The sequence below is a fragment of the Pristiophorus japonicus genome, chromosome 9 (assembly GCF_044704955.1).
Source record: "Pristiophorus japonicus isolate sPriJap1 chromosome 9, sPriJap1.hap1, whole genome shotgun sequence".
Classification (NCBI taxonomy): Eukaryota; Metazoa; Chordata; class Chondrichthyes; family Pristiophoridae; genus Pristiophorus; species Pristiophorus japonicus.
Window position 1 is genome coordinate 144,031,384 of NC_091985.1, and position 24,049 is coordinate 144,055,432.

Sequence of the window (24,049 nt, forward strand, 5' to 3'; positions counted from 1 at the left end):
GGGGCAATGTGATGCAATGTTTGTGGGCTAGGGTTGGGGCAATGTCACGCAGTGTCTGTGGGCTAGGGTTGGAGCAATGTGATGCAGTGTTTGTGGGCTAGGGTTGGTGCAAAGTGATGCAGTGTTTGTGGGCTAGGGTTGGGGCAATGCCAGGCAGTGTCTGTGGACTAGGGTTGGAGCAATGTGATGCAGTGTCTGTGGGCTAGGGTTGGGGCAATGTGATGCAGTGTTTGTGGGCTAGGGTTGGGGCAATGCCAAGCAGTGTCTGTGGACGAGGGTTGGAGCAATGTGATGCAGTGTCTGTGGGCTAGCGTTCGAGCAATGTGATGCAGTGTTTGTGGGCTAGGTTTGGGGCAATGTGATGCAGTGTCTGTGGGCTAGGGTTGGGGCAATGTCATGCAGTGTCTGTGGGCTAGGGTTGGGGCAATGTCATGCAGTGTCTGTGGGCTAGGGTTGGGGCAATGTCACGCAGTGTCTGTGGGCTAGGGTTGGAGCAATGTGATGCAGTGTCTGTGGGCTAGGGTTGGAGCAATGTGATGCAGTGTCTGTGGGCTAGGGTTGGAGCAATGTGATGCAGTGTTTGTGGGCGAGGGTTGGAGCAATGTGATGCAGTGTTTGTGGGCTAGGGTTGGGGCAATGTGATGCAGTGTTTGTGGGCTAGGGTTGGGGCAATGTGATGCAGTGTTTGTGGGCTAGGTTTGGGGCAATGCCAAGCAGTGTCTGTGGACTAGGGTTGGGGCAATGTCATGCAGTGTCTGTGGGCTAGGTTTGGGGCAATGCCAAGCAGTGTCTGTGGGCTAGGATGGAGCAATGTCATGCAGTATTTGTGGGCTAGGTTTGGAGCAATGTCATGCAGTGTTTGTGGGCTAGGGTTGGGGCAATGTCATGCATTGTCTGTGGGCTAGGGTTGGGGCAATGTCACGCAGTGTCTGTGGGCTAGGGTTGGAGCAATGTGATGCAGTGTTTGTGGGCTAGGGTTGGGGCAAAGTGATGCAGTGTTTGTGGGCTAGGGTTGGGGAAATGCCAGGCAGTGTCTGTGGACTAGGGTTGGAGCAATGTGATGCAGTGTCTGTGGGCTAGGGTTGGGGCAATGTGATGCAGTGTTTGTGGGCTAGGGTTGGGGCAATGCCAAGCAGTGTCTGTGGACGAGGGTTGGAGCAATGTGATGCAGTGTCTGTGGGCTAGCGTTCGAGCAATGTGATGCAGTGTTTGTGGGCTAGGTTTGGGGCAATGTGATGCAGTGTCTGTGGGCTAGGGTTGGGGCAATGTCATGCAGTGTCTGTGGGCTAGGGTTGGGGCAATGTGATGCAGTGTTTGTGGGCTAGGGTTGGGGCAATGTCACGCAGTGTCTGTGGGCTAGGGTTGGAGCAATGTGATGCAGTGTCTGTGGGCTAGGGTTGGAGCAATGTGATGCAGTGTCTGTGGGCTCGGGTTCGAGCAATGTGATGCAGTGTTTGTGGGCGAGGGTTGGAGCAATGTGATGCAGTGTTTGTGGGCTAGGGTTGGGGCAATGTGATGCAGTGTTTGTGGGCTAGGGTTGGGGCAATGTGATGCAGTGTTCGTGGGCTAGGTTTGGGGCAATGCCAAGCAGTGTCTGTGGACTAGGGTTGGGGCAATGTCATGCAGTGTCTGTGGGCTAGGTTTGGGGCAATGCCAAGCAGTGTCTGTGGGCTAGGATGGAGCAATGTCATGCAGTATTTGTGGGCTAGGTTTGGAGCAATGTCATGCAGTGTTTGTGGGCTCGGGTTGGGGCAATGTCATGCAGTGTCTGTGGGCTAGGGTTGGAGCAATGTGATGCAGTGTTTGTGGGCTAGGGTTCGAGCAATGTGATGCAGTGTCTGTGGGCTAGGGTTGGGGCAATGTGATGCAGTGTCTGTGGGCTAGGGTTCGAGCAATGTGATGCAGTGTCTGTGGGCTAGGGTTGGGGCAATGTGATGCAGTGTCTGTGGGCTAGGGTTGGGGCAATGTGATGCAGTGTCTGTGGGCTAGGGTTGGGGCAATGTGATGCAGTGTTTGTGGGCTAGGGTTGGGGCAATGTCACGCAGTGTCTGTGGGCTAGGGTTGGAGCAATGTGATGCAGTGTCTGTGGGCTAGGGTTGGGGCAATGTCATGCAGTGTCTGTGGGCTAGGGTTGGGGCAATGTGATGCAGTGTTTGTGGGCTAGGGTTGGGGCAATGTCACGCAGTGTCTGTGGGCTAGGGTTGGAGCAATGTGATGCAGTGTCTGTGGGCTAGGGTTGGAGCAATGTGATGCAGTGTCTGTGGGCTAGGGTTCGAGCAATGTGATGCAGTGTTTGTGGGCGAGGGTTGGAGCAATGTGATGCAGTGTTTGTGGGCTGGGGTTGGGGCAATGTGATGCAGTGTTTGTGGGCTAGGGTCGGGGCAATGTGATGCAGTGTTTGTGGGCTAGGTTTGGGGCAATGCCAAGCAGTGTCTGTGGACTAGGGTTGGGGCAATGTCATGCAGTGTCTGTGGGCTAGGTTTGGGGCAATGCCAAGCAGTGTCTGTGGGCTAGGATGGAGCAATGTCATGCAGTATTTGTGGGCTAGGTTTGGAGCAATGTCATGCAGTGTTTGTGGGCTAGGGTTGGGGCAATGTCATGCAGTGTCTGTGGGCTAGGGTTGGAGCAATGTGATGCAGTGTCTGTGGGCTAGGGTTGGGGCAATGTGATGCAGTGTTTGTGGGCTAGGGTTGGGGCAATGTCACGCAGTGTCTGTGGGCTAGGGTTGGAACAATGTGATGCAGTGTCTGTGGGCTAGGGTTGGAGCAATGTGATGCATTGTCTGTGGGCTAGGGTTGGGGCAATGTGATGCAGTGTCTGTGGGCTAGGGTTCGAGCAATGTGATGCAGTGTCTGTGGGCTAGGGTTGGGGCAATGTGATGCAGTGTCTGTGGGCTAGGGTTGGGGCAATGTGATGCATTGTCTGTGGGCTAGAGTTCGAGCAATGTGATGCAGTGTCTGTGGGCTAGGGTTGGGGCAATGTGATGCAGTGTTTGTGGGCTAGGGTTGGGGCAATGTCACGCAGTGTCTGTGGGCTAGGGTTGGAGCAATGTGATGCAGTGTCTGTGGGCTAGGGTTGGGGCAATGTCATGCAGTGTCTGTGGGCTAGGGTTGGGGCAATGTGATGCAGTGTTTGTGGGCTAGGGTTGGGGCAATGTCACGCAGTGTCTGTGGGCTAGGGTTGGAGCAATGTGATGCAGTGTCTGTGGGCTAGGGTTGGAGCAATGTCATGCAGTATTTGTGGGCTAGGTTTGGAGCAATGTCATGCAGTGTTTGTGGGCTAGGGTTGGGGCAATGTCATGCAGTGTCTGTGGGCTAGGGTTGGAGCAATGTGATGCAGTGTCTGTGGGCTAGGGTTGGGGCAATGTGATGCAGTGTTTGTGGGCTAGGGTTGGGGCAATGTCACGCAGTGTCTGTGGGCTAGGGTTGGAACAATGTGATGCAGTGTCTGTGGGCTAGGGTTGGAGCAATGTGATGCATTGTCTGTGGGCTAGGGTTCGAGCAATGTGATGCAGTGTCTGTGGGCGAGGGTTGGGGCAATGTGATGCAGTGTTTGTGGGCTAGGGTTGGGGCAATGTCACGCAGTGTCTGTGGGCTAGGGTTGGAGCAATGTGATGCAGTGTCTGTGGGCTCGGGTTGGGGCAATGTGATGCAGTGTTTGTGGGCTAGGGTTGGGGCAATGTGATGCAGTGTTTGTGGGCTAGGGTTGGGGCAATGTGATGCAGTGTTTGTGGGCTAGGGTTGGGGCAATGCCAAGCAGTGTCTGTGGACTAGGGTTGGGGCAATGTCATGCAGTGTCTGTGGGCAAGGTTTGGGGCAATGCCAAATAGTGTCTGTGGGCTAGGATGGAGCAATGTCATGCAGTATTTGTGGGCTAGGTTTGGAGCAATGTCATGCAGTATTTGTGGGCTGGGGTTGGGGCAATGTGATGCATTGTCTGTGGGCTAGGGTTCGAGCAATGTGATGCAGTGTCTGTGGGCTAGGGTTGGAGCAATGTGATGCAGTGTTTGTGGGCTAGGGTTGGGGCAATGTGATGCAGTGTTTGTGGGCTAGGGTTGGGGCAATGTGATGCAGTGTTTGTGGGCTAGGATGGAGCAATGTCATGCAGTATTTGTGGGCTAGGTTTGGAGCAATGTCATGCAGTGTTTGTGGGCTAGGGTTGGGGCAATGTCATGCAGTGTCTGTGGGCTAGGGTTGGAGCAATGTGATGCAGTGTCTGTGGGCTAGGGTTCGAGCAATGTGATGCAGTGTCTGTGGGCTAGGGTTGGGGCAATGTGATGCAGTGTCTGTGGGCTAGGGTTGGGGCTATGTGATGCATTGTCTGTCGGCTAGGGTTCGAGCAATGTGATGCAGTGTCTGTGGGCTAGGGTTGGAGCAATGTGGTGCAGTGTTTGTGGGCTAGGGTTCGAGCAATGTGATGCAGTGTCTGTGGGCTAGGGTTGGGGTAATGTGATGCAGTGTCTGTGGGCTAGGGTTCGAGCAATGTGATGCAGTGTCTGTGGGCTAGGGTTGGGGCAATGTGATGCAGTGTCTGTGGGCTAGGGTTGAGGCAATGTGATGCATTGTCTGTGGGCTAGGGTTCGAGCAATGTGATGCAGTGTCTGTGGGCTAGGGTTGGGGCAATGTCACACAGTGTCTGTGGGCTAGGGTTGGAGCAATGTGATGCAGTGTCTGTGGGCTAGGGTTGGAGCAATGTGATGCAGTGTCTGTGGGCTAGGGTTCGAGCAATGTGATGCAGTGTTTGTGGGTGAGGGTTGGAGCAATGTGATGCAGTGTTTGTGGGCTAGGGTTGGGGCAATGTGATGCAGTGTTTGTGGGCTAGGGTTGGGGCAATGTCATGCAGTGTCTGTGGGCTAGGGTTGGAGCAATGTGATGCAGTGTTTGTGGGCTCGGGTTCGAGCAATGTGATGCAGTGTCTGTGGGCTATGTGTTAGGGCAATGTGATGCAGTGTCTGTGGGCTAGGGTTCGAGCAATGTGATGCAGTGTCTGTGGGCTAGGGTTGGGGCAATGTGATGCAGTGTCTGTGGGCTAGGGTTGAGGCAATGTGATGCATTGTCTGTGGGCTCGGGTTCGAGCAATGTGATGCAGTGTCTGTGGGCTAGGGTTGGGGCAATGTCACACAGTGTCTGTGGGCTAGGGTTGGAGCAATGTGATGCAGTGTCTGTGGGCTAGGGTTGGGGCAATGTGATGCAGTGTCTGTGGGCTAGGATGGAGCAATGTCATGCAGTATTTGTGGGCTAGGTTTGGAGCAATGTCATGCAGTATTTGTGGGCTGGGGTTGGGGCAATGTGATGCATTGTCTGTGGGCTAGGGTTCGAGCAATGTGATGCAGTGTCTGTGGGCTAGGGTTGGGGCAATGTGATGCAGTGTCTGTGGGCTAGGGTTGAGGCAATGTGATGCATTGTCTGTGGGCTAGGGTTCGAGCAATGTGATGCAGTGTCTGTGGGCTAGGGTTGGGGCAATGTCACACAGTGTCTGTGGGCTAGGGTTGGAGCAATGTGATGCAGTGTCTGTGGGCTAGGGTTGGAGCAATGTGATGCAGTGTCTGTGGGCTAGGGTTCGAGCAATGTGATGCAGTGTTTGTGGGCGAGGGTTGGAGCAATGTGATGCAGTGTTTGTGGGCTAGGGTTGGGGCAATGTGATGCAGTGTTTGTGGGCTAGGGTTGGGGCAATGTCATGCAGTGTCTGTGGGCTAGGGTTGGAGCAATGTGATGCAGTGTTTGTGGGCTAGGGTTCGAGCAATGTGATGCAGTGTCTGTGGGCTAGGGTTGGGGCAATGTGATGCAGTGTCTGTGGGCTAGGGTTCGAGCAATGTGATGCAGTGTCTGTGGGCTAGGGTTGGGGCAATGTGATGCAGTGTCTGTGGGCTAGGGTTGAGGCAATGTGATGCATTGTCTGTGGGCTAGGGTTCGAGCAATGTGATGCAGTGTCTGTGGGCTAGGGTTGGGGCAATGTCACACAGTGTCTGTGGGCTAGGGTTGGAGCAATGTGATGCAGTGTCTATGGGCTAGGGTTGGAGCAATGTGATGCAGTGTCTGTGGGCTAGGGTTCGAGCAATGTGATGCAGTGTTTGTGGGCGAGGGTTGGAGCAATGTGATGCAGTGTTTGTGGGCTCGGGTTGGGGCAATGTGATGCAGTGTTTGTGGGCTAGGGTTGGGGCAATGTGATGCAGTGTTTGTGGGCTAGGATGGAGCAATGTCATGCAGTATTTGTGGGCTAGGTTTGGAGCAATGTCATGCAGTTTTTGTGGGCTAGGGTTGGGGCAATGTCATGCAGTGTCTGTGGGCTAGGGTTGGAGCAATGTGATGCAGTGTCTGTGGGCTAGGGTTCGAGCAATGTGATGCAGTGTCTGTGGGCTAGGGTTGGGGCAATGTGATGCAGTGTCTGTGGGCTCGGGTTGGGGCTATGTGATGCATTGTCTGTGGGCTAGGGTTCGAGCAATGTGATGCAGTGTCTGTGGGCTAGGGTTGGGGCAATGTGATGCAGTGTTTGTGGGCTAGGGTTGGGGCAATGTCACGCAGTGTCTGTGGGCTAGGGTTGGAGCAATGTGATGCAGTGTCTGTGGGCTAGGGTTGGGGCAATGTCATGCAGTGTCTGTGGGCTCGGGTTGGGGCAATGTGATGCAGTGTTTGTGGGCTAGGGTTGGGGCAATGTCACGCAGTGTCTGTGGGCTAGGGTTGGAGCAATGTGAAGCAGTGTCTGTGGGCTAGGGTTGGAGCAATGTGATGCAGTGTCTGTGGGCTAGGGTTGGAGCAATGTGATGCAGTGTCTGTGGGCTCGGGTTGGGGCAATGTGATGCAGTGTTTGTGGGCTAGGGTTGGGGCAATGTGATGCAGTGTTTGTGGGCTAGGGTTGGGGCAATGTGATGCAGTGTTTGTGGGCTAGGTTTGGGGCAATGCCAAGCAGTGTCTGTGGACTAGGGTTGGGGCAATGTCATGCAGTGTCTGTGGGCAAGGTTTGGGGCAATGCCAAATAGTGTCTGTGGGCTAGGATGGAGCAATGTCATGCAGTATTTGTGGGCTAGGTTTGGAGCAATGTCATGCAGTATTTGTGGGCTAGGGTTGGGGCAATGTGATGCAGTGTCTGTGGACTAGGTTTGGGGCAATGTCATGCAGTGTCTGTGGGCTAGGGTTGGAGCAATGTGATGCAGTGTCTGTGGGCTAGGGTTGGGGCAATGTGATGCAGTGTTTGTGGGCTAGGGTTGGGGCAATGTCACGCAGTGTCTGTGGGCTAGGGTTGGAACAATGTGATGCAGTGTCTGTGGGCTAGGGTTCGAGCAATGTGATGCAGTGTTTGTGGGCGAGTGTTGGAGCAATGTGATGCAGTGTTTGTGGGCTAGGGTTGGGGCAATGTGATGCAGTGTTTGTGGGCTAGGGTTGGGGCAATGTGATGCAGTGTTTGTGGGCTAGGGTTGGGGCAATGTGATGCAGTGTTTGTGGGCTAGGTTTGGGGCAATGCCAAGCAGTGTCTGTGGACTAGGGATGGGGCAATGTCATGCAGTGTCTGTGGGCTAGGTTTGGGGCAATGCCAAGCAGTGTCTGTGGGCTAGGATGGAGCAATGTCATGCAGTATTTGTGGGCTAGGTTTGGAGCAATGTCATGCAGTGTTTGTGGGCTAGGGTTGGGGCAATGTCATGCAGTGTCTGTGGGCTAGGGTTGGAGCAATGTGATGCAGTGTTTGTGGGCTAGGGTTCGAGCAATGTGATGCAGTGTCTGTGGGCTAGGGTTGGGGCAATGTGATGCAGTGTCTGTGGGCTAGGGTTCGAGCAATGTGATGCAGTGTCTGTGGGCTAGGGTTGGGGCAATGTGATGCATTGTCTGTGGGCTAGGGTTCGAGCAATGTGATGCAGTGTCTGTGGGCTAGGGTTGGGGCAATGTGATGCAGTGTTTGTGGGCTAGGGTTGGGGCAATGTCACGCAGTGTCTGTGGGCTAGGGTTGGAACAATGTGATGCAGTGTTTGTGGGCTAGGGTTGGAGCAATGTGATGCATTGTCTGTGGGCTAGGGTTCGAGCAATGTGATGCAGTGTTTGTGGGCTCGGGTTGGGGCAATGTCACGCAGTGTCTGTGGGCTAGGGTTGGAGCAATGTGATGCAGTGTCTGTGGGCTAGGGTTGGGGCAATGTGATGCAGTGTTTGTGGGCTAGGGTTGGGGCAATGTCACGCAGTGGCTGTGAGCTCGGGTTCGAGCAATGTGATGCAGTGTCTGTGGGCTCGGGTTGAGGCAATGTGATGCAGTGTTTGTGGGCTAGGGTTGGGGCAATGTGATGCAGTGTTTGTGGGCTAGGGTTGGGGCAATGTGATGCAGTGTTTGTGGGCTAGGGTTGGGGCAATGCCAAGCAGTGTCTGTGGACTAGGGTTGAGGCAATGTCATGCAGTGTCTGTGGGCTAGGGTTGGGGCAATGCCAAGCAGTGTCTGTGGACTAGGGTTGGGGCAATGTCATGCAGTGTCTGTGGGCAAGGTTTGGGGCAATGCCAAATAGTGTCTGTGGGCTAGGATGGAGCAATGTCATGCAGTATCTGTGGGCTAGGTTTGGAGCAATGTCATGCAGTATTTGTGGGCTAGGGTTGGGGCAATGTGATGCAGTGTCTGTGGGCTAGGGTTGGAGCAATGTGATGCAGTGTCTGTGGGCTCGGGTTCGAGCAATGTGATGCAGTGTCTGTGGGCTCGGGTTCGAGCAATGTGATGCAGTGTCTGTGGGCTAGGGTTGGGGCAATGTGATGCAGTGTCTGTGGGCTAGGTTGGAGCAATGTGATGCAGTGTCTGTGGGCTCGGGTTCGAGCAATGTGATGCAGTGTCTGTGGGCTAGGGTTGGAGCAATGTGATGCAGTGTCTGTGGGCTAGGGTTGGGGCAATGTGATGCAGTGTCTGTGGGCTAGGTTGGAGCAATGTGATGCAGTGTCTGTGGGCTCGGGTTCGAGCAATGTGATGCAGTGTCTGTGGGCTCGGGTTCGAGCAATGTGATGCAGTGTCTGTGGGCTAGGGTTGGGGCAATGTGATGCAGTGTTTGTGGGCTAGGGTTGGGGCAATGTGATGCAGTGTTTGTGGGCGAGGGTTGGAGCAATGTGATGCAGTGTCTGTGGGCTAGGGTTGGGGCAATGTGATGCAGTGTTTGTGGGCAAGGGTTGGGGCAATGTGATGCAGTGTCTGTGGGCTAGGCTTGGGGCAATGTGATGCAGTGTCTGTGGGCTAGGGTTGGGGCAATGTGATGCAGTGTTTGTGGGCTAGGGTTGGGGCAATGTGATGCAGTGTCTGTGGGCTAGGGTTGGGGCAATGTGATGCAGTGTTTGTGGGCTAGGGTTGGGGCAATGTGATGCAGTGTCTGTGGGCTAGGATTGGGGCAATGTGATGCAGTGTTTGTGGGCTAGGGTTGGGGCAATGTGATGCAGTGGTTGTGGGCTAGGGTTGGAGCAATGTGATGTAGTGTTTGTGGTCTAGGGTTGGGGCAATGCCAAGCAGTGTCTGTGGACTAGGGTTGGGGCAATGTCATGCAGTGTCTGTGGGCTAGGTTTGGGGCAATGCCAAGCAGTGTCTGTGGGCTCGGATGGAGCAATGTCATGCAGTATTTGTGGGCTAGGTTTGGAGCAATGTGATGCAGTGTTTGTGGGCTAGGGTTGGGGCAATGTCATGCAGTGTCTGTGGGCTAGGGTTCGAGCAATGTGATGCAGTCTTTGTGGGCTACGGTTCGAGCAATGTGATGCAGTGTCTGTGGGCTAGGGTTCGAGCAATGTGATGCAGTGTTTGTGGGCTAGGGTTGGGGCAATGTGATGCAGTGTCTGTGGAATAGGGTTGGGGCAATGTGATTCAGTGTCTGTGGGCTAGGGTTGGAGCAATGTGATGCAGTGTCTGTGGGCTAGTGTTGGGGCAATGTGCTGCAGTGTCTGTGGGCTAGGGTTGGGGCAATGTGATGCAGTGTCTGTGGGCTAGGGTTGGGGCAATGTGATGCAGTGTCTGTGGGCTAGGGTTGGGGCAATGTGATGCAGTGTTTATGGGCTAGGGCTGGGCTAATGCCAAGCAGTGTCTGTGGACTAGGGTTGGGGCAATGTGATGCAGTGTTTATGGGCTAGGGTTGGGGCAATGCCAAGCAGTGTCTGTGGACTAGGGTTGGGGCAATGTGATGCAGTATCTGTGGACTCGGGTTGGGGCAATGTCATGCAGTGTCTGTGGACTCGGGTTGGGGCAATGTCATGCAGTGTCTGTGGGCTAGGGTTGGGGCAATGTGATGCAGTGTGTGTGGGCTAGGATTGGGGCAATGTGATGCATTGTCTGTGGGCTAGGGTTGGGGCAATGTGATGCAGTGTTCATGGGCTAGGGTTGGGGCAATGCCAAGCAGTGTCTGTGGACTAGGGTTGGGGCAATGTCATGCAGTATCTGTGGACTCGGGTTGGGGCAATGTCATGCAGTGTCACTGGACTAGGGTTGGGGCAATGTCATGCAGTGTTTGTGGGCTCGGGTTGGGGCAATGTGATGCAGTGTCTGTGGGCTAGGGTTGGGGCAATGTGATGCAGTGTTTGTGGGCTAGAGTTGGGGCAATGTGATGCAGTGTTTGTGGGCTAGGGTTGGGGCAATGTGATACAGTGTTTGTGAGCTCGCGTTGGGGCAATGTGATGCAGTGTTTATGGGCTAGGGTTGGGGCAATGCCAAGCAGTGTCTGTGGACTAGGGTTGGGGCAATGTAATGCAGTGTCTGTGGGCTAGAGTTGGGGCAATGTGATGCAGTGTTTGTGGGCTAGGGTTGGGGCAATGTGATGCAGTGTTTGTGAGCTAGGGTTGGGGCAATGTGATGCAGTGTTTATGGGCTAGGGTTGGGGCAATGCCAAGCAGTGTCTGTGGACTAGGGTTGGGGCAATGTGATGCAGTGTCTGTGGGCTAGGGTTGGGGCAATGTGATGCAGTGTCTGTGGGCTAGGGTTGGAGCAATGTGATGCAGTGTCTGTGGGCTAGGGTTGGGGCAATGTGATGCAGTGTTTGTGGGCTAGGGTTGGGGCAATGTGATGCAGTGTCTGTGGGCTAGGGTTGGGGCAATGTGATGCAGTGTCTGTGGGCTAGGGTTGGGGCAATGTGATGCAGTGTCTGTGGGCTAGGGTTGGAGCAATGTGATGCAGTGTCTGTGGGCTAGGGTTGGGGCAATGTGATGCAGTGTCTGTGGGCTAGGGTTGGGGCAATGTGATGCAGTGTTTGTGGGCTAGGGTTGGGGCAATGTGATGCAGTGTCTGTGGGCTAGGTTTCGAGCAATGTGATGCAGTGTCTGTGGGCTAGGGTTGGGGCAATGTGATGCAGTGTCTGTGGGCTAGGGTTCGAGCAATGTGATGCAGTGTCTGTGGGCTAGGGTTGGGGCAATGTGATGCAGTGTCTGTGGGCTAGGGTTCGAGCAATGTGATGCAGCGTCTGTGGGCTAGGGTTGGGGCAATGTGATGCAGTGTCTGTGGGCTTGGGTTGGGGCAATGTGATGCAGTGTTTATGGGCTCGGGTTGGGGCAATGCCAAGCAGTGTCTGTGGACTAGGGTTGGGGCAATGTGATGCAGTATCTGTGGACTCGGGTTGGGGCAATGTCATGCAGTGTCTGTGGACTCGGGTTGGGGCAATGTCATGCAGTGTCTGTGGGCTAGGGTTGGGGCAATGTGATGCAGTGTGTGTGGGCTAGGATTGGGGCAATGTGATGCATTGTCTGTGGGCTAGGGTTGGGGCAATGTGATGCAGTGTTTGTGGGCTAGGGTTGGGGCAATGTCATGCAGTGTCACTGGACTAGGGTTGGGGCAATGTCATGCAGTGTTTGTGGGCTAGGGTTGGGGCAATGTGATGCAGTGTTTTTGGGCTAGGGTTGGGGCAATGCCAAGCAGTGTCTGTGGACTTGGGTTGGGGCAATGTAATGCAGTGTCTGTGGGCTAGAGTTGGGGCAATGTGATGCAGTGTTTGTGGGCTAGGGTTGGGGCAATGTGATGCAGTGTTTGTGAGCTAGGGTTGGGGCAATGTGATGCAGTGTTTATGGGCTCGGGTTGGGGCAATGCCAAGCAGTGTCTGTGGACTAGGGTTGGGGCAATGTGATGCAGTGTCTGTGGGCTAGGGTTGGAGCAATGCCATGCAGTGTCTGTGGGCTCGGGTTACGGCAATGTGATGCAGTGTCTGTGGACTTGGGTTGGGGCAATGTGATGCAGTATCTGTGGGCTCGGGTTACGGCAATGTGATGCAGTGTCTGTGGGCTAGGTTGGAGCAATGTGATGCAGTGTCTGTGGGCTCGGGTTCGAGCAATGTGATGCAGTGTCTGTGGGCTCGGGTTCGAGCAATGTGATGCAGTGTCTGTGGGCTAGGGTTGGGGCAATGTGATGCAGTGTTTGTGGGCTAGGGTTGGGGCAATGTGATGCAGTGTTTGTGGGCGAGGGTTGGAGCAATGTGATGCAGTGTCTGTGGGCTAGGGTTGGGGCAATGTGATGCAGTGTTTGTGGGCAAGGGTTGGGGCAATGTGATGCAGTGTCTGTGGGCTAGGCTTGGGGCAATGTGATGCAGTGTCTGTGGGCTAGGGTTGGGGCAATGTGATGCAGTGTTTGTGGGCTAGGGTTGGGGCAATGTGATGCAGTGTCTGTGGGCTAGGGTTGGGGCAATGTGATGCAGTGTTTGTGGGCTAGGGTTGGGGCAATGTGATGCAGTGTCTGTGGGCTAGGATTGGGGCAATGTGATGCAGTGTTTGTGGGCTAGGGTTGGGGCAATGTGATGCAGTGGTTGTGGGCTAGGGTTGGAGCAATGTGATGTAGTGTTTGTGGTCTAGGGTTGGGGCAATGCCAAGCAGTGTCTGTGGACTAGGGTTGGGGCAATGTCATGCAGTGTCTGTGGGCTAGGTTTGGGGCAATGCCAAGCAGTGTCTGTGGGCTCGGATGGAGCAATGTCATGCAGTATTTGTGGGCTAGGTTTGGAGCAATGTGATGCAGTGTTTGTGGGCTAGGGTTGGGGCAATGTCATGCAGTGTCTGTGGGCTAGGGTTCGAGCAATGTGATGCAGTGTTTGTGGGCTACGGTTCGAGCAATGTGATGCAGTGTCTGTGGGCTAGGGTTCGAGCAATGTGATGCAGTGTTTGTGGGCTAGGGTTGGGGCAATGTGATGCAGTGTCTGTGGAATAGGGTTGGGGCAATGTGATTCAGTGTCTGTGGGCTAGGGTTGGAGCAATGTGATGCAGTGTCTGTGGGCTAGTGTTGGGGCAATGTGCTGCAGTGTCTGTGGGCTAGGGTTGGGGCAATGTGATGCAGTGTCTGTGGGCTAGGGTTGGGGCAATGTGATGCAGTGTCTGTGGGCTAGGGTTGGGGCAATGTGATGCAGTGTTTATGGGCTAGGGCTGGGCTAATGCCAAGCAGTGTCTGTGGACTAGGGTTGGGGCAATGTGATGCAGTGTTTATGGGCTAGGGTTGGGGCAATGCCAAGCAGTGTCTGTGGACTAGGGTTGGGGCAATGTGATGCAGTATCTGTGGACTCGGGTTGGGGCAATGTCATGCAGTGTCTGTGGACTCGGGTTGGGGCAATGTCATGCAGTGTCTGTGGGCTAGGGTTGGGGCAATGTGATGCAGTGTGTGTGGGCTAGGATTGGGGCAATGTGATGCATTGTCTGTGGGCTAGGGTTGGGGCAATGTGATGCAGTGTTCATGGGCTAGGGTTGGGGCAATGCCAAGCAGTGTCTGTGGACTAGGGTTGGGGCAATGTCATGCAGTATCTGTGGACTCGGGTTGGGGCAATGTCATGCAGTGTCACTGGACTAGGGTTGGGGCAATGTCATGCAGTGTTTGTGGGCTCGGGTTGGGGCAATGTGATGCAGTGTCTGTGGGCTAGGGTTGGGGCAATGTGATGCAGTGTTTGTGGGCTAGAGTTGGGGCAATGTGATGCAGTGTTTGTGGGCTAGGGTTGGGGCAATGTGATACAGTGTTTGTGAGCTCGCGTTGGGGCAATGTGATGCAGTGTTTATGGGCTAGGGTTGGGGCAATGCCAAGCAGTGTCTGTGGACTAGGGTTGGGGCAATGTAATGCAGTGTCTGTGGGCTAGAGTTGGGGCAATGTGATGCAGTGTTTGTGGGCTAGGGTTGGGGCAATGTGATGCAGTGTTTGTGAGCTAGGGTTGGGGCAATGTGATGCAGTGTTTATGGGCTAGGGTTGGGGCAATGCCAAGCAGTGTCTGTGGACTAGGGTTGGGGCAATGTGATGCAGTGTCTGTGGGCTAGGGTTGGGGCAATGTGATGCAGTGTCTGTGGGCTAGGGTTGGAGCAATGTGATGCAGTGTCTGTGGGCTAGGGTTGGGGCAATGTGATGCAGTGTTTGTGGGCTAGGGTTGGGGCAATGTGATGCAGTGTCTGTGGGCTAGGGTTGGGGCAATGTGATGCAGTGTCTGTGGGCTAGGGTTGGGGCAATGTGATGCAGTGTCTGTGGGCTAGGGTTGGAGCAATGTGATGCAGTGTCTGTGGGCTAGGGTTGGGGCAATGTGATGCAGTGTCTGTGGGCTAGGTTTCGAGCAATGTGATGCAGTGTCTGTGGGCTAGGGTTGGGGCAATGTGATGCAGTGTCTGTGGGCTAGGGTTCGAGCAATGTGATGCAGTGTCTGTGGGCTAGGGTTGGGGCAATGTGATGCAGTGTCTGTGGGCTAGGGTTCGAGCAATGTGATGCAGCGTCTGTGGGCTAGGGTTGGGGCAATGTGATGCAGTGTCTGTGGGCTTGGGTTGGGGCAATGTGATGCAGTGTTTATGGGCTCGGGTTGGGGCAATGCCAAGCAGTGTCTGTGGACTAGGGTTGGGGCAATGTGATGCAGTATCTGTGGACTCGGGTTGGGGCAATGTCATGCAGTGTCTGTGGACTCGGGTTGGGGCAATGTCATGCAGTGTCTGTGGGCTAGGGTTGGGGCAATGTGATGCAGTGTGTGTGGGCTAGGATTGGGGCAATGTGATGCATTGTCTGTGGGCTAGGGTTGGGGCAATGTGATGCAGTGTTTGTGGGCTAGGGTTGGGGCAATGTCATGCAGTGTCACTGGACTAGGGTTGGGGCAATGTCATGCAGTGTTTGTGGGCTAGGGTTGGGGCAATGTGATGCAGTGTTTTTGGGCTAGGGTTGGGGCAATGCCAAGCAGTGTCTGTGGACTTGGGTTGGGGCAATGTAATGCAGTGTCTGTGGGCTAGAGTTGGGGCAATGTGATGCAGTGTTTGTGGGCTAGGGTTGGGGCAATGTGATGCAGTGTTTGTGAGCTAGGGTTGGGGCAATGTGATGCAGTGTTTATGGGCTCGGGTTGGGGCAATGCCAAGCAGTGTCTGTGGACTAGGGTTGGGGCAATGTGATGCAGTGTCTGTGGGCTAGGGTTGGAGCAATGCCATGCAGTGTCTGTGGGCTCGGGTTACGGCAATGTGATGCAGTGTCTGTGGACTTGGGTTGGGGCAATGTGATGCAGTATCTGTGGGCTCGGGTTACGGCAATGTGATGCAGTGTCTGTGGACTTGGGTTGGGGCAATGTGATGCAGTATCTGTGGGCTCGGGTTGGGGCAATGCTCAGCAGTGTCTGTGGGCTAGGGTTGGAGCAATGCCATGCAGTGTCTGTGGGCTAGTGTTGCGGCAATGCCCTGCAGTGTCTGTGGGCTAGGGTTAGGGCAATGTCACTGGACTACATATAATGGAGTAGCTCCGGTCCTTCAAATGACCTGTGCTGTGAACTTGCTCATGTCACCCTGCCCACTCCCCTACTGCTAACCACTCATCTGTTGCTTCCTACTTCCAGATGACCAGTCGCAGGCGCCGAATCCCTCACAGCAATCCTGCACCTCAGGCTGTCACATCGGGGAGGAGCATCAATTTGAGGAGGAGGATGAGGTGCAGATGGAGCTGCCTATTCCGGGGGAGGGGCGGGGCGCATATGCACTCGAAACCTCTTTTTCCACCGGCAAACGCCTCGTCCGAGGATGATCAAACATTCCGGGCTTTGAGATCTCTGAGGCCGCTGGGACTGGTGGGTCGAATCCCGCGGGCCAACTCTCCAGAGCTTGTTGGCTAAGTTAGTCTGCTGACAGAAAGGCAGACACGGAACTGGACATGGTGGCACTGTCCAAGGAGAGCATCCAGTGTACCCATCAGCTCCTTGATGTCCTGGGGAGGATTCCCGCAAGCATCGACAGTCTGAAAGTGACCATTACGGAGGTAGGGTCGTTATAGTCAGTGTGTGCCACGAAACCTGCGAGGCCATCAATGCCCACGCGAGGCTGGTGGCCTCCACCAGTCACACTGCAGTCCCCAGTGTGACACCCAGACACCCCCCCACATCACCAGTGACTGGCGACGCCGATCAAGAGGTTCGCCAGTCAGAAGCCGGGCCTTCCATGCCTCGAGCTGATCCAATGTATCCCCAGACAGCGTCTCCAATGTCAATCCCCCCAGTTCAACAGGAGTCTGGCTGCCTTGCTGCACGAACTCTTGGTGTCACTTTGGGTAGGGGCATACAGGTGAGGGAGGGGGCACGGGGTAAGGGTAAGGGTGGGGGGGGGGGGTGAACGCCAGTGGTAAAAGACAGTTGGGGCAGGGGTTGGTGTTTTGTTGTTATTTTATTAAAGTTTTCAAAGTTTCCCTAATTCTGTTAAGTTATAAAAGTTCACAATTGTTTAATAAATGTTATTTCAGTTTCTCAATTACATTTACAATGTTTAATACATTCTTTTGTTCACCTTAATCATTCCTGTATAGTGTCTCATTTGCAGATTAAGAGGGGGAATAGTCAACATGGTGAGATAGAGTGGCCAGGCAACGGCCAAACGTGCCGTTGATTCTTCAAGCAAAGCATTCAATTATGAGCTGCTGACGTAAGGCTTTTGCAACGGTAAAAGGTCCACGAGGCTGCCCCTGTTGTGGTGGGGGTGGTGGTGGCATGGGTTCCTCGCCAAGCTCCTCTTCCTCCTCCTCCTGCCCCCTCTCTCCTGAGGTGCTTCTGCAATCCCCAGTGGCAAATCCTGTCCCCTCATGAAGGCTAAGTTGTGTAGCATGCAGCACACCACAATGAACTCGGATCCCTGCTGAGGGGAGTATTGTAGGCAGCCTCCAGAGTGGTCACGGCATCGGAAGCGCTGCTTGAACACTCCAATTGTTTTCCGACGATCTTGCATGTGATTGCATGGCTCTGATTGTAGCGATGCTCGGCTTCTGTCTGAGGGTTCCGGAGGGGTGTCATGAGCCAGGTGGCGAGGCCTTAACCTTTGTCCCCCAGCTCTGGGCTTGTGGCCGACAATGGAACATCGGTGAGACACTGCTCTCATGCAAGATGATATTGTGCATTGACTGCCATGATGCGCTGAGTACGGTCGCAGACGATCTGTATGTTCATGAAGTGGAATCCCTTTCGGTTTTGTGTAAAGGTCCTCTTGTGAAGGCGATGTGTATACAGTCAATGGCAGCCTGAACCTTGGGAAAGCCAGCAATTCATCCAAAACCTACAGCCCTCTCATTCTGGGTCTCCTTGGTCATTGGGAAGTTTATAAAGTGCATCCTGCGTGCGTACAGTGCAGTAGTCACCTGAAGAATATTGCAATGTGTAGCGTGCTGCAAGATGGAGCATATGTCCCCCGCTGATGCCTGAAAGGAGTCGGAGGCATCGAAGGCAAGCGCCGCAGTCACCTTCACCTCGACAGGCAGTGCAGTCCTGTTGCCATGGGTAGGCTGCAGGTCTGCCTGTATGAGCTGGCATATCTCTGTCAGCACTTCTTTTTGGCAGCACAGCCTTCTAATGCACTGCACCTCAGAGAGCTGCAGATATGAGTGCTGTTCCCTGTAAACTCGTTGGGGGTAAGGCCTCCTACCCATATGTCTGTGACCTCTTCGATTACATTCAAAATGATCAACAATAAGCCTTCTTCCAACTCAATGCCATATAAATGTGGCAGCCAGGAATAATGGCTGATATAATACAGCCCCCATCTTTTAAAATGTCCTTTAAAACAAACTATAAACTGACACAAAATTTCAGGATGAAAAACACACCTTGTCCCAATCCTTTTATACACTCAACCTTTGCTCCGTTTTCAAGATGGTGCCATTAGTGCCGGGTGCACCCTGGGTGCGACTACATTTTGCTGGCGAGTTCCCGGGCAGACGCTAAATTGGGCAATATGCTCAAAAGTTCCACCCGGGGCGCTAGCGCAGCATTGCACATCAATTGACGTCACCCAAATGGTGAAAACATCGGGCTGTAGCGCCGTCGCAAAACCACTGGCGAAAGTTCCGCCCGGGCGCAAAATGTCCTGCGCCTCGTTTCGTGCCAAAAAAAACCCATTTTTGCACTCCGCCCAGGTGCTAAACTGGTCGCAAACCCCTTGAAAATCCAGCCTAAAAAGTTCTTTCTTACATGGAGTACGCACCCCATTTCAATGGTTTTTACCGCTGCGGTGGTTGAGGTGGCCTCTTGAACGAAATTCCACTCCTTGTTTTTTTTTGTTGCTTGGATCAGGAAGTCGCTTTTAATGGGGGCAGAGACAACACTAGAGGGGCGGAAGTTGGGGCCGGTGTGGAGTGGCCGCCACAATTACGTAATGTCAGCGCCGTGCCACCACGGCTCTCGGTTCACTTAAAGGGGAGAGCCTGCGTGATCTTTAAACTTTGGTTCATTTGGGCCACCAGGGAGGGTTTCAGCCAGGCCAATGGCCCGGCACCCAAGAGGGGGTGTCAGGCTGCCTGTTGGCAGCCCAGCCGAAGCTGGGGGCATAATTGTCGGGCCGATATGGCAGTCGGCCGACAAAAGAAAACATGGCAGTAACAGTAGGTCCTCCCCTTTAAGGGCAGCTGCACCGCCATTACAGAAGGCCTCAGCCTCACTGGACCTCAGCAAAAAAGCTCGTTTTGGCTCTGCCGGGCGAAGATTTTCACGGTGGAATTTCACCATGGGGGGGGGGGCGGGCGGGAGTAGATTGTATTGTGATGACGTACTTAACATGGATCGGCAACAGCGGAGCAGTGGGGCGGGGGGCTGCAGAGGGTAGATCCTACATTGGGCCTGCAGTTGGCAGATCATAAATGGACTGATTATTTTAAGGCCAACTCAGTTTCAGGTGATTTTTGGTGGTTCACTCACTTGCTTCCTGTCCAGCTTTCTCACAAACTGGTAAACCAGGAATTGTATTTACAAACAAAATGCTCCATACATCTATATGTTAAAGAGTCAGTAACAAGGAATATTTCTTACACGTTGGAGTTGAAACATTCACACATATATTACATTACTAAAACATTCAATTTTTATTGCGTGCAAAATACAATGTTTCAGTTGTACAGAGTATGCACAGTATGCTAATACAGTATAGAGGGGTTTTGAGTCATGTACCCAAATTATTACTGCCATACTGGTATACAAATCTTAGTACTGTTCTAAACTACATACAAAAATCACAAATGCCATTTCATTAAAAATGCAATCTACCTACATGTAATCTTGATGTAAGCAAATTTCAGGTTAACAATTTGTTCCCATAGTACACAGTAGTATAACCTGTTCTTATACTGGTAATTGGCAATTTTTGTTTCTGCACCAGTCAATGCATACTGCATCACTGAAACAGAGATTCTGGTTTACCAGTGGTCGTGAATAAGCTATCATTGCATGAAATGCCTAACTTTTCTAGGAATGTGTCAAACAAATACAAGAGCATGAAACCAGGAGGTGGTTCATAGCTTGGAACTGTAGGGTGATAGAGTAAAGCTCAAAGGAGATTGTTGGAAGTCTAGAAATCTCGGCCAATAGGCTTCTGCCATATACTGCCATTACATGGTAGTCAGCTTGCAAAAGACCCCAGAAGGCACTGAATGCAGTTTATAGGAGAACAGCACCGACTCCCAGGGACTGTGGTTCCCTGGTCTAGTCTTTTGTCAGCATTGCAACCATTGGGAATGTCAAGGTTTATGCACTGAATAGTTTCCTCCGTATAATATCTTACTGGCCCATGCAGCCGAACTGTTCAATACGGAGCATCACCAACCATGTCAGCTGAATCAGAAATGTAAGCTTTTGAAAAATCTTTTCTGACTGTGGAAATGTAAGAAAAGCTAGGAATGCTAAATTTAAAAATGTGCACGGTGTTCGATATTAAGTGCATAAGATTGTGAGATATTTATGCAATGGTTGGCAAGTGGCCAAAGGAAAACAACTGAAGCAAGCAAGCCAAGGGTGGGATTATATACACTATGATGTGTGTACTCCATAGAATATCTCACAGGCCCCGTGATATCCCCCTGTTGATAATTTGGGCTAATTCAGTATTGTATGTAGAGGATCATGTGGAACGATGGAAATATCTTTGTTGGCATGACCAATCTTCATCATAATAGAACAAAAATATCAGACCCAGGTTGTACTGATGCTATCCTTGTACTGCATGGAGCCTGCTCACTTTATGTAAAGAAAAACTACTTATTGCGCAGTTCCACAATTTACTTTCCTTACGTTATTTGATGACATTCTCTTTTCCCTCAGCCTTAATTTGCCTCTGTCTTTCAGCATAGAATCTTTTCTTCAGGCCTCTCCATCACCATTATCAATGTTACTTCACAATCAATTGGGGTACAGGGGGAGAAACTGGGTATCGGGTCGTATGTTGCAGTTTTATGGTCAGCATGAGGGTTTCAGTGCTAGGCACTGGATTATTCTATCTCTTGCCTTCAGTGTTAGTACTGAGCACTCAGGTCAGGTCTCGGATAAATCTCCCTTTACACAAAAGGGCTAATTTTCAGAATCTTTGTTTCTGGGAACTGAGCATTCTGTGGTCGAACAAAAAATAAAAGGTGGAGACCTAGGTCTGTGGGCCTTTTCTGTTGCTCCAGGATCCCCTGTAGGGGCAGAGCCTGGCCTGTGCCTACAGAAGGTGCCAGACTGAACCGTGCTAATGTGGTTAGCTCTTTTACCAGATGCTTGCTGGGCGCCCATGTGCAGGGGCAACCTGAAAAGGCTGGCACTGTGCCCTGCCCTCTAAACCACACTGACTAAAGGTTCCTCGGGGGTGGACCAAGGATCTATAGGTAGGTCAGTGTTTTAAATATGTCTCTCTGTCTCTCTCTTCCTCCTCCCTCCACCCCAAGAAGTTTATACTTCAGTCTGGACCTCCTACATGTCGTTCTCCATTGTCAGACAGAATGTCCCCAACACTGAGGCCCGAGAGGCCTGGATCTGCTCGACTTTCCTGACCGTACCCCCGGTGCTAAGCCCGACCACAGGCTAGGCCACAACAGGAAATTTAGGTGCTGCTGGGGCTGGACAGGCTCAGCATACTTTGAGTACTCTGTTCCTGTTTAGCGCGCCAGCAGAAAAGTATCCAGGTAAACTGTCCCTAAATCTCCCAACCCAAGGCTCAGAACAGTGCCCCTGTGAAGATTTCCATTTACCGGCAACCAGCCTTGACGCTTCTCCAAATGAGACTGTCAGCTTAGTGCCAGTCTCCGTGTAGTTTTGTGCAATTGAGGCATTGCCTTAAAACAGCCCAAACTCATTGCACACGGCACCGATAAGGCTGAGCGAGGGAGGAGTCTTTGATTCCAGTGCTGTGAGATGGATTCCATCTCAAGCCCCAGAGGGAAAAGGGCACTGCTCCAACAATGAATACTTTGAAGCTGATGTATAAATATTTATATGCAACCAATGAAGGTCAGCTGAATAGAAGTGGGCTCTTAAAATTACGGACACAATAATACAAGTAGTGAAGATATTGGCATATCCTATAGGTATTGTACTTTTACTCTGTTGGTTAGGCACAAGAAAATCTCACTGTAAAAAGTTGCATGGAATGTTTAAGTGGCAATTGAGTGCAGTGAAGGTACAGTAATGTAAACACAATGATGTATCAACTGAACATAAACACAGTAAATATCAGTATTCTTTCTTACCCTGCCATCTGACAGCTCAGCTGAAAATGACTACAGCAGGTGGATTCAAGTGATAGGTAAAGCCGGAACCTAAACCTATAATTATGTGGTCAGGTCTACTTTCTATACTGCCAGGCCACACCACCCTGACCCTTTCTATAAGCAAATGTTCTTTTGTTTCCCTCTTATGCTGCTCATTTTCTCTCTCTCTCTCTCTCTCATTCCTACTTTCCAATGCCCACCTTTGTCTATATTACTAGAGCTCCTTCCTGCACTGAGGGGCCAGGTCAATAATATTTATTTTGTGCTCATCAAGGTGAGAGATGAATAATTCTAGGAAATGCAACACTCACCATTTTGGGCATCCAGTGTCAATGAACAAGCGCTCCCAGCTCAGATACAGTACAGGTTGGATACAGGGCACAGTCCTGATACAATAGTGGGTTTCAGCCCCCAATCTATTGCCATTTCTTATACCTTGTGTTTTGTCCAAACTATTTCATAGAATCATAGAATGATACAGCACAGAATGAGGCCACCCGGCCCATCGTGCCTGTGCCAGCTCTTTGAAAAAGCTATCCAATTAGTCCCACTACCCTTGCCCTTTTCCCATAGCCATGCACATTTTTCCCCTTCAACTAGTCATCCAATTCCCTTTTGAAAGCTACTATTGAATCTGCTTCCACCACCCTTTCAGGCAGTGCATTCCGGATCACAACAACTCACTGCGTAATTTTTTGTTCCTTGTGTCACCTCTGATTTTTTTTTACAATTTCCTTAAATCTGTGACCTCTGGTGCCAACACTTCTGCCACGAGAAACATCTTCTCCTTATATGCTCTATTAAAACCCTTCATGATTTTGAACACCACCATCAAATCTCCCCTTAACCTTCTCTGCTTTAAGGAGAACAACCCCAGCTTCTCCAGTCTATCCACATAACTGAAGTCCCTCAACCATGGTACCTTCTAGTAAATCTCTTCTACACCCTCTCTAAGGCCTTGACATCCTTCCTATATGCCCAGAATTGGCCACAATATTTGTGTATGAAAAGATGATGTGGATTTGGACACTGATTAATATGCCTGGAGCAATAATCTCTCTCACACAATCACCTAGGCCACATCACTAACTATTTTACAGAAAGGTGCTGTATCCCATTTTGATGCTGGAGCTGAATCAAAGCCCAGATGGTGTTTCAGGGCAGGAAACGTTGCAGCAATAGTACTTAATTGTACAACAGCTGTAATGTGAATGGTCCAACAAACAATTTCATTCATCAAGCAAATACCTTATGCTCAAGATAAAAAATATTGATCAATATATTGTGAATAATAAAAAAAAATTAAAAATGAACAATTGTTACAATTATGCCCAGATGTTTACAAGAATAATAATTTCTGGCTTAAAAATATAATATTTAAAAAAAACTCTCAGTTAACCAGCAACTGCTACCAAATTAATGTCTCTGGGAAACATAGAAACACACAGTCTTCCTATAAACATAAAACCATTCATGCAGCCTGCGCCCAAACTGATTTTATTCCCACTTTTTAGTCTAAGAGTAGGATGCAAATCATCCAGCTACTGTGACAGTTTTATTGATGCATTGCATCTGACTTGTCTTTGCCACGCACAGAGCGAATATCTGTTGCAAGACGCAAAAACCCAATAACCAGCTGTGTCCCTGGCAAAGTGTTGCGCACAGTTCCAAGAACATCGGCAACTGTTCACCTATTAAAGGCCTACTGGGTTGTAACAATAGACACACCTGGCGTGCTACAAAAATTAATTCAAATAAAACAGAAACAACCGTCAAGGTGCCCGATGACTACAAAGAAAAAATAATTTCTTTGTTTACATAGTTGTGTTGCATTCCTCAGAAACCATGGTGCTGTTCTCAATGACGTTGCTGGGAGGGTCACTGTGAAGGCGCTTGTAGACAAAATGAAAAATCTGTGACTGAGACCTGCTGTGCAGCTCGGCTTTGATTTTCTGCGGGAATGTATCAGGAGCCAGCTGCTGCCAAGTGTCATTGATCAGGAGGAAAAGACTGTAGTTCTCAGTGTCCTCAACTTGGAACTTGGCTGCACAAAGGTCACACAGCTCCTCTGTCGTAGTAAACGGTCTTACCAGTAACGTCTTGGCTGTGCAGCCACTCGTCATGTTGTTGAAGGCCACACGCAGGTAGTTCTACATGGATTAAGGCAAAGGAG

General features: G+C 51.7%; 1 protein-coding gene across 5 annotated transcripts in view; it reads right to left on the bottom strand.

The window, feature by feature from the left end:
* Window positions 1-19,228: 19,228 nt before the first annotated feature.
* LOC139273253 (ras and Rab interactor 2-like) overlaps window positions 19,229-24,049 on the bottom strand; it is a 150,052-nt gene continuing 145,231 nt past the window's right edge. For all 5 annotated transcript variants that reach the window (XM_070889902.1, XM_070889899.1, XM_070889900.1 and 2 more), the window contains one exon: window positions 19,229-24,026. In XM_070889902.1, coding sequence (XP_070746003.1) covers window positions 23,691-24,026 — 336 coding nt within the window. In that variant the 3' untranslated portion in view covers window positions 19,229-23,690. The remainder of the gene's footprint in view (window positions 24,027-24,049) is intronic.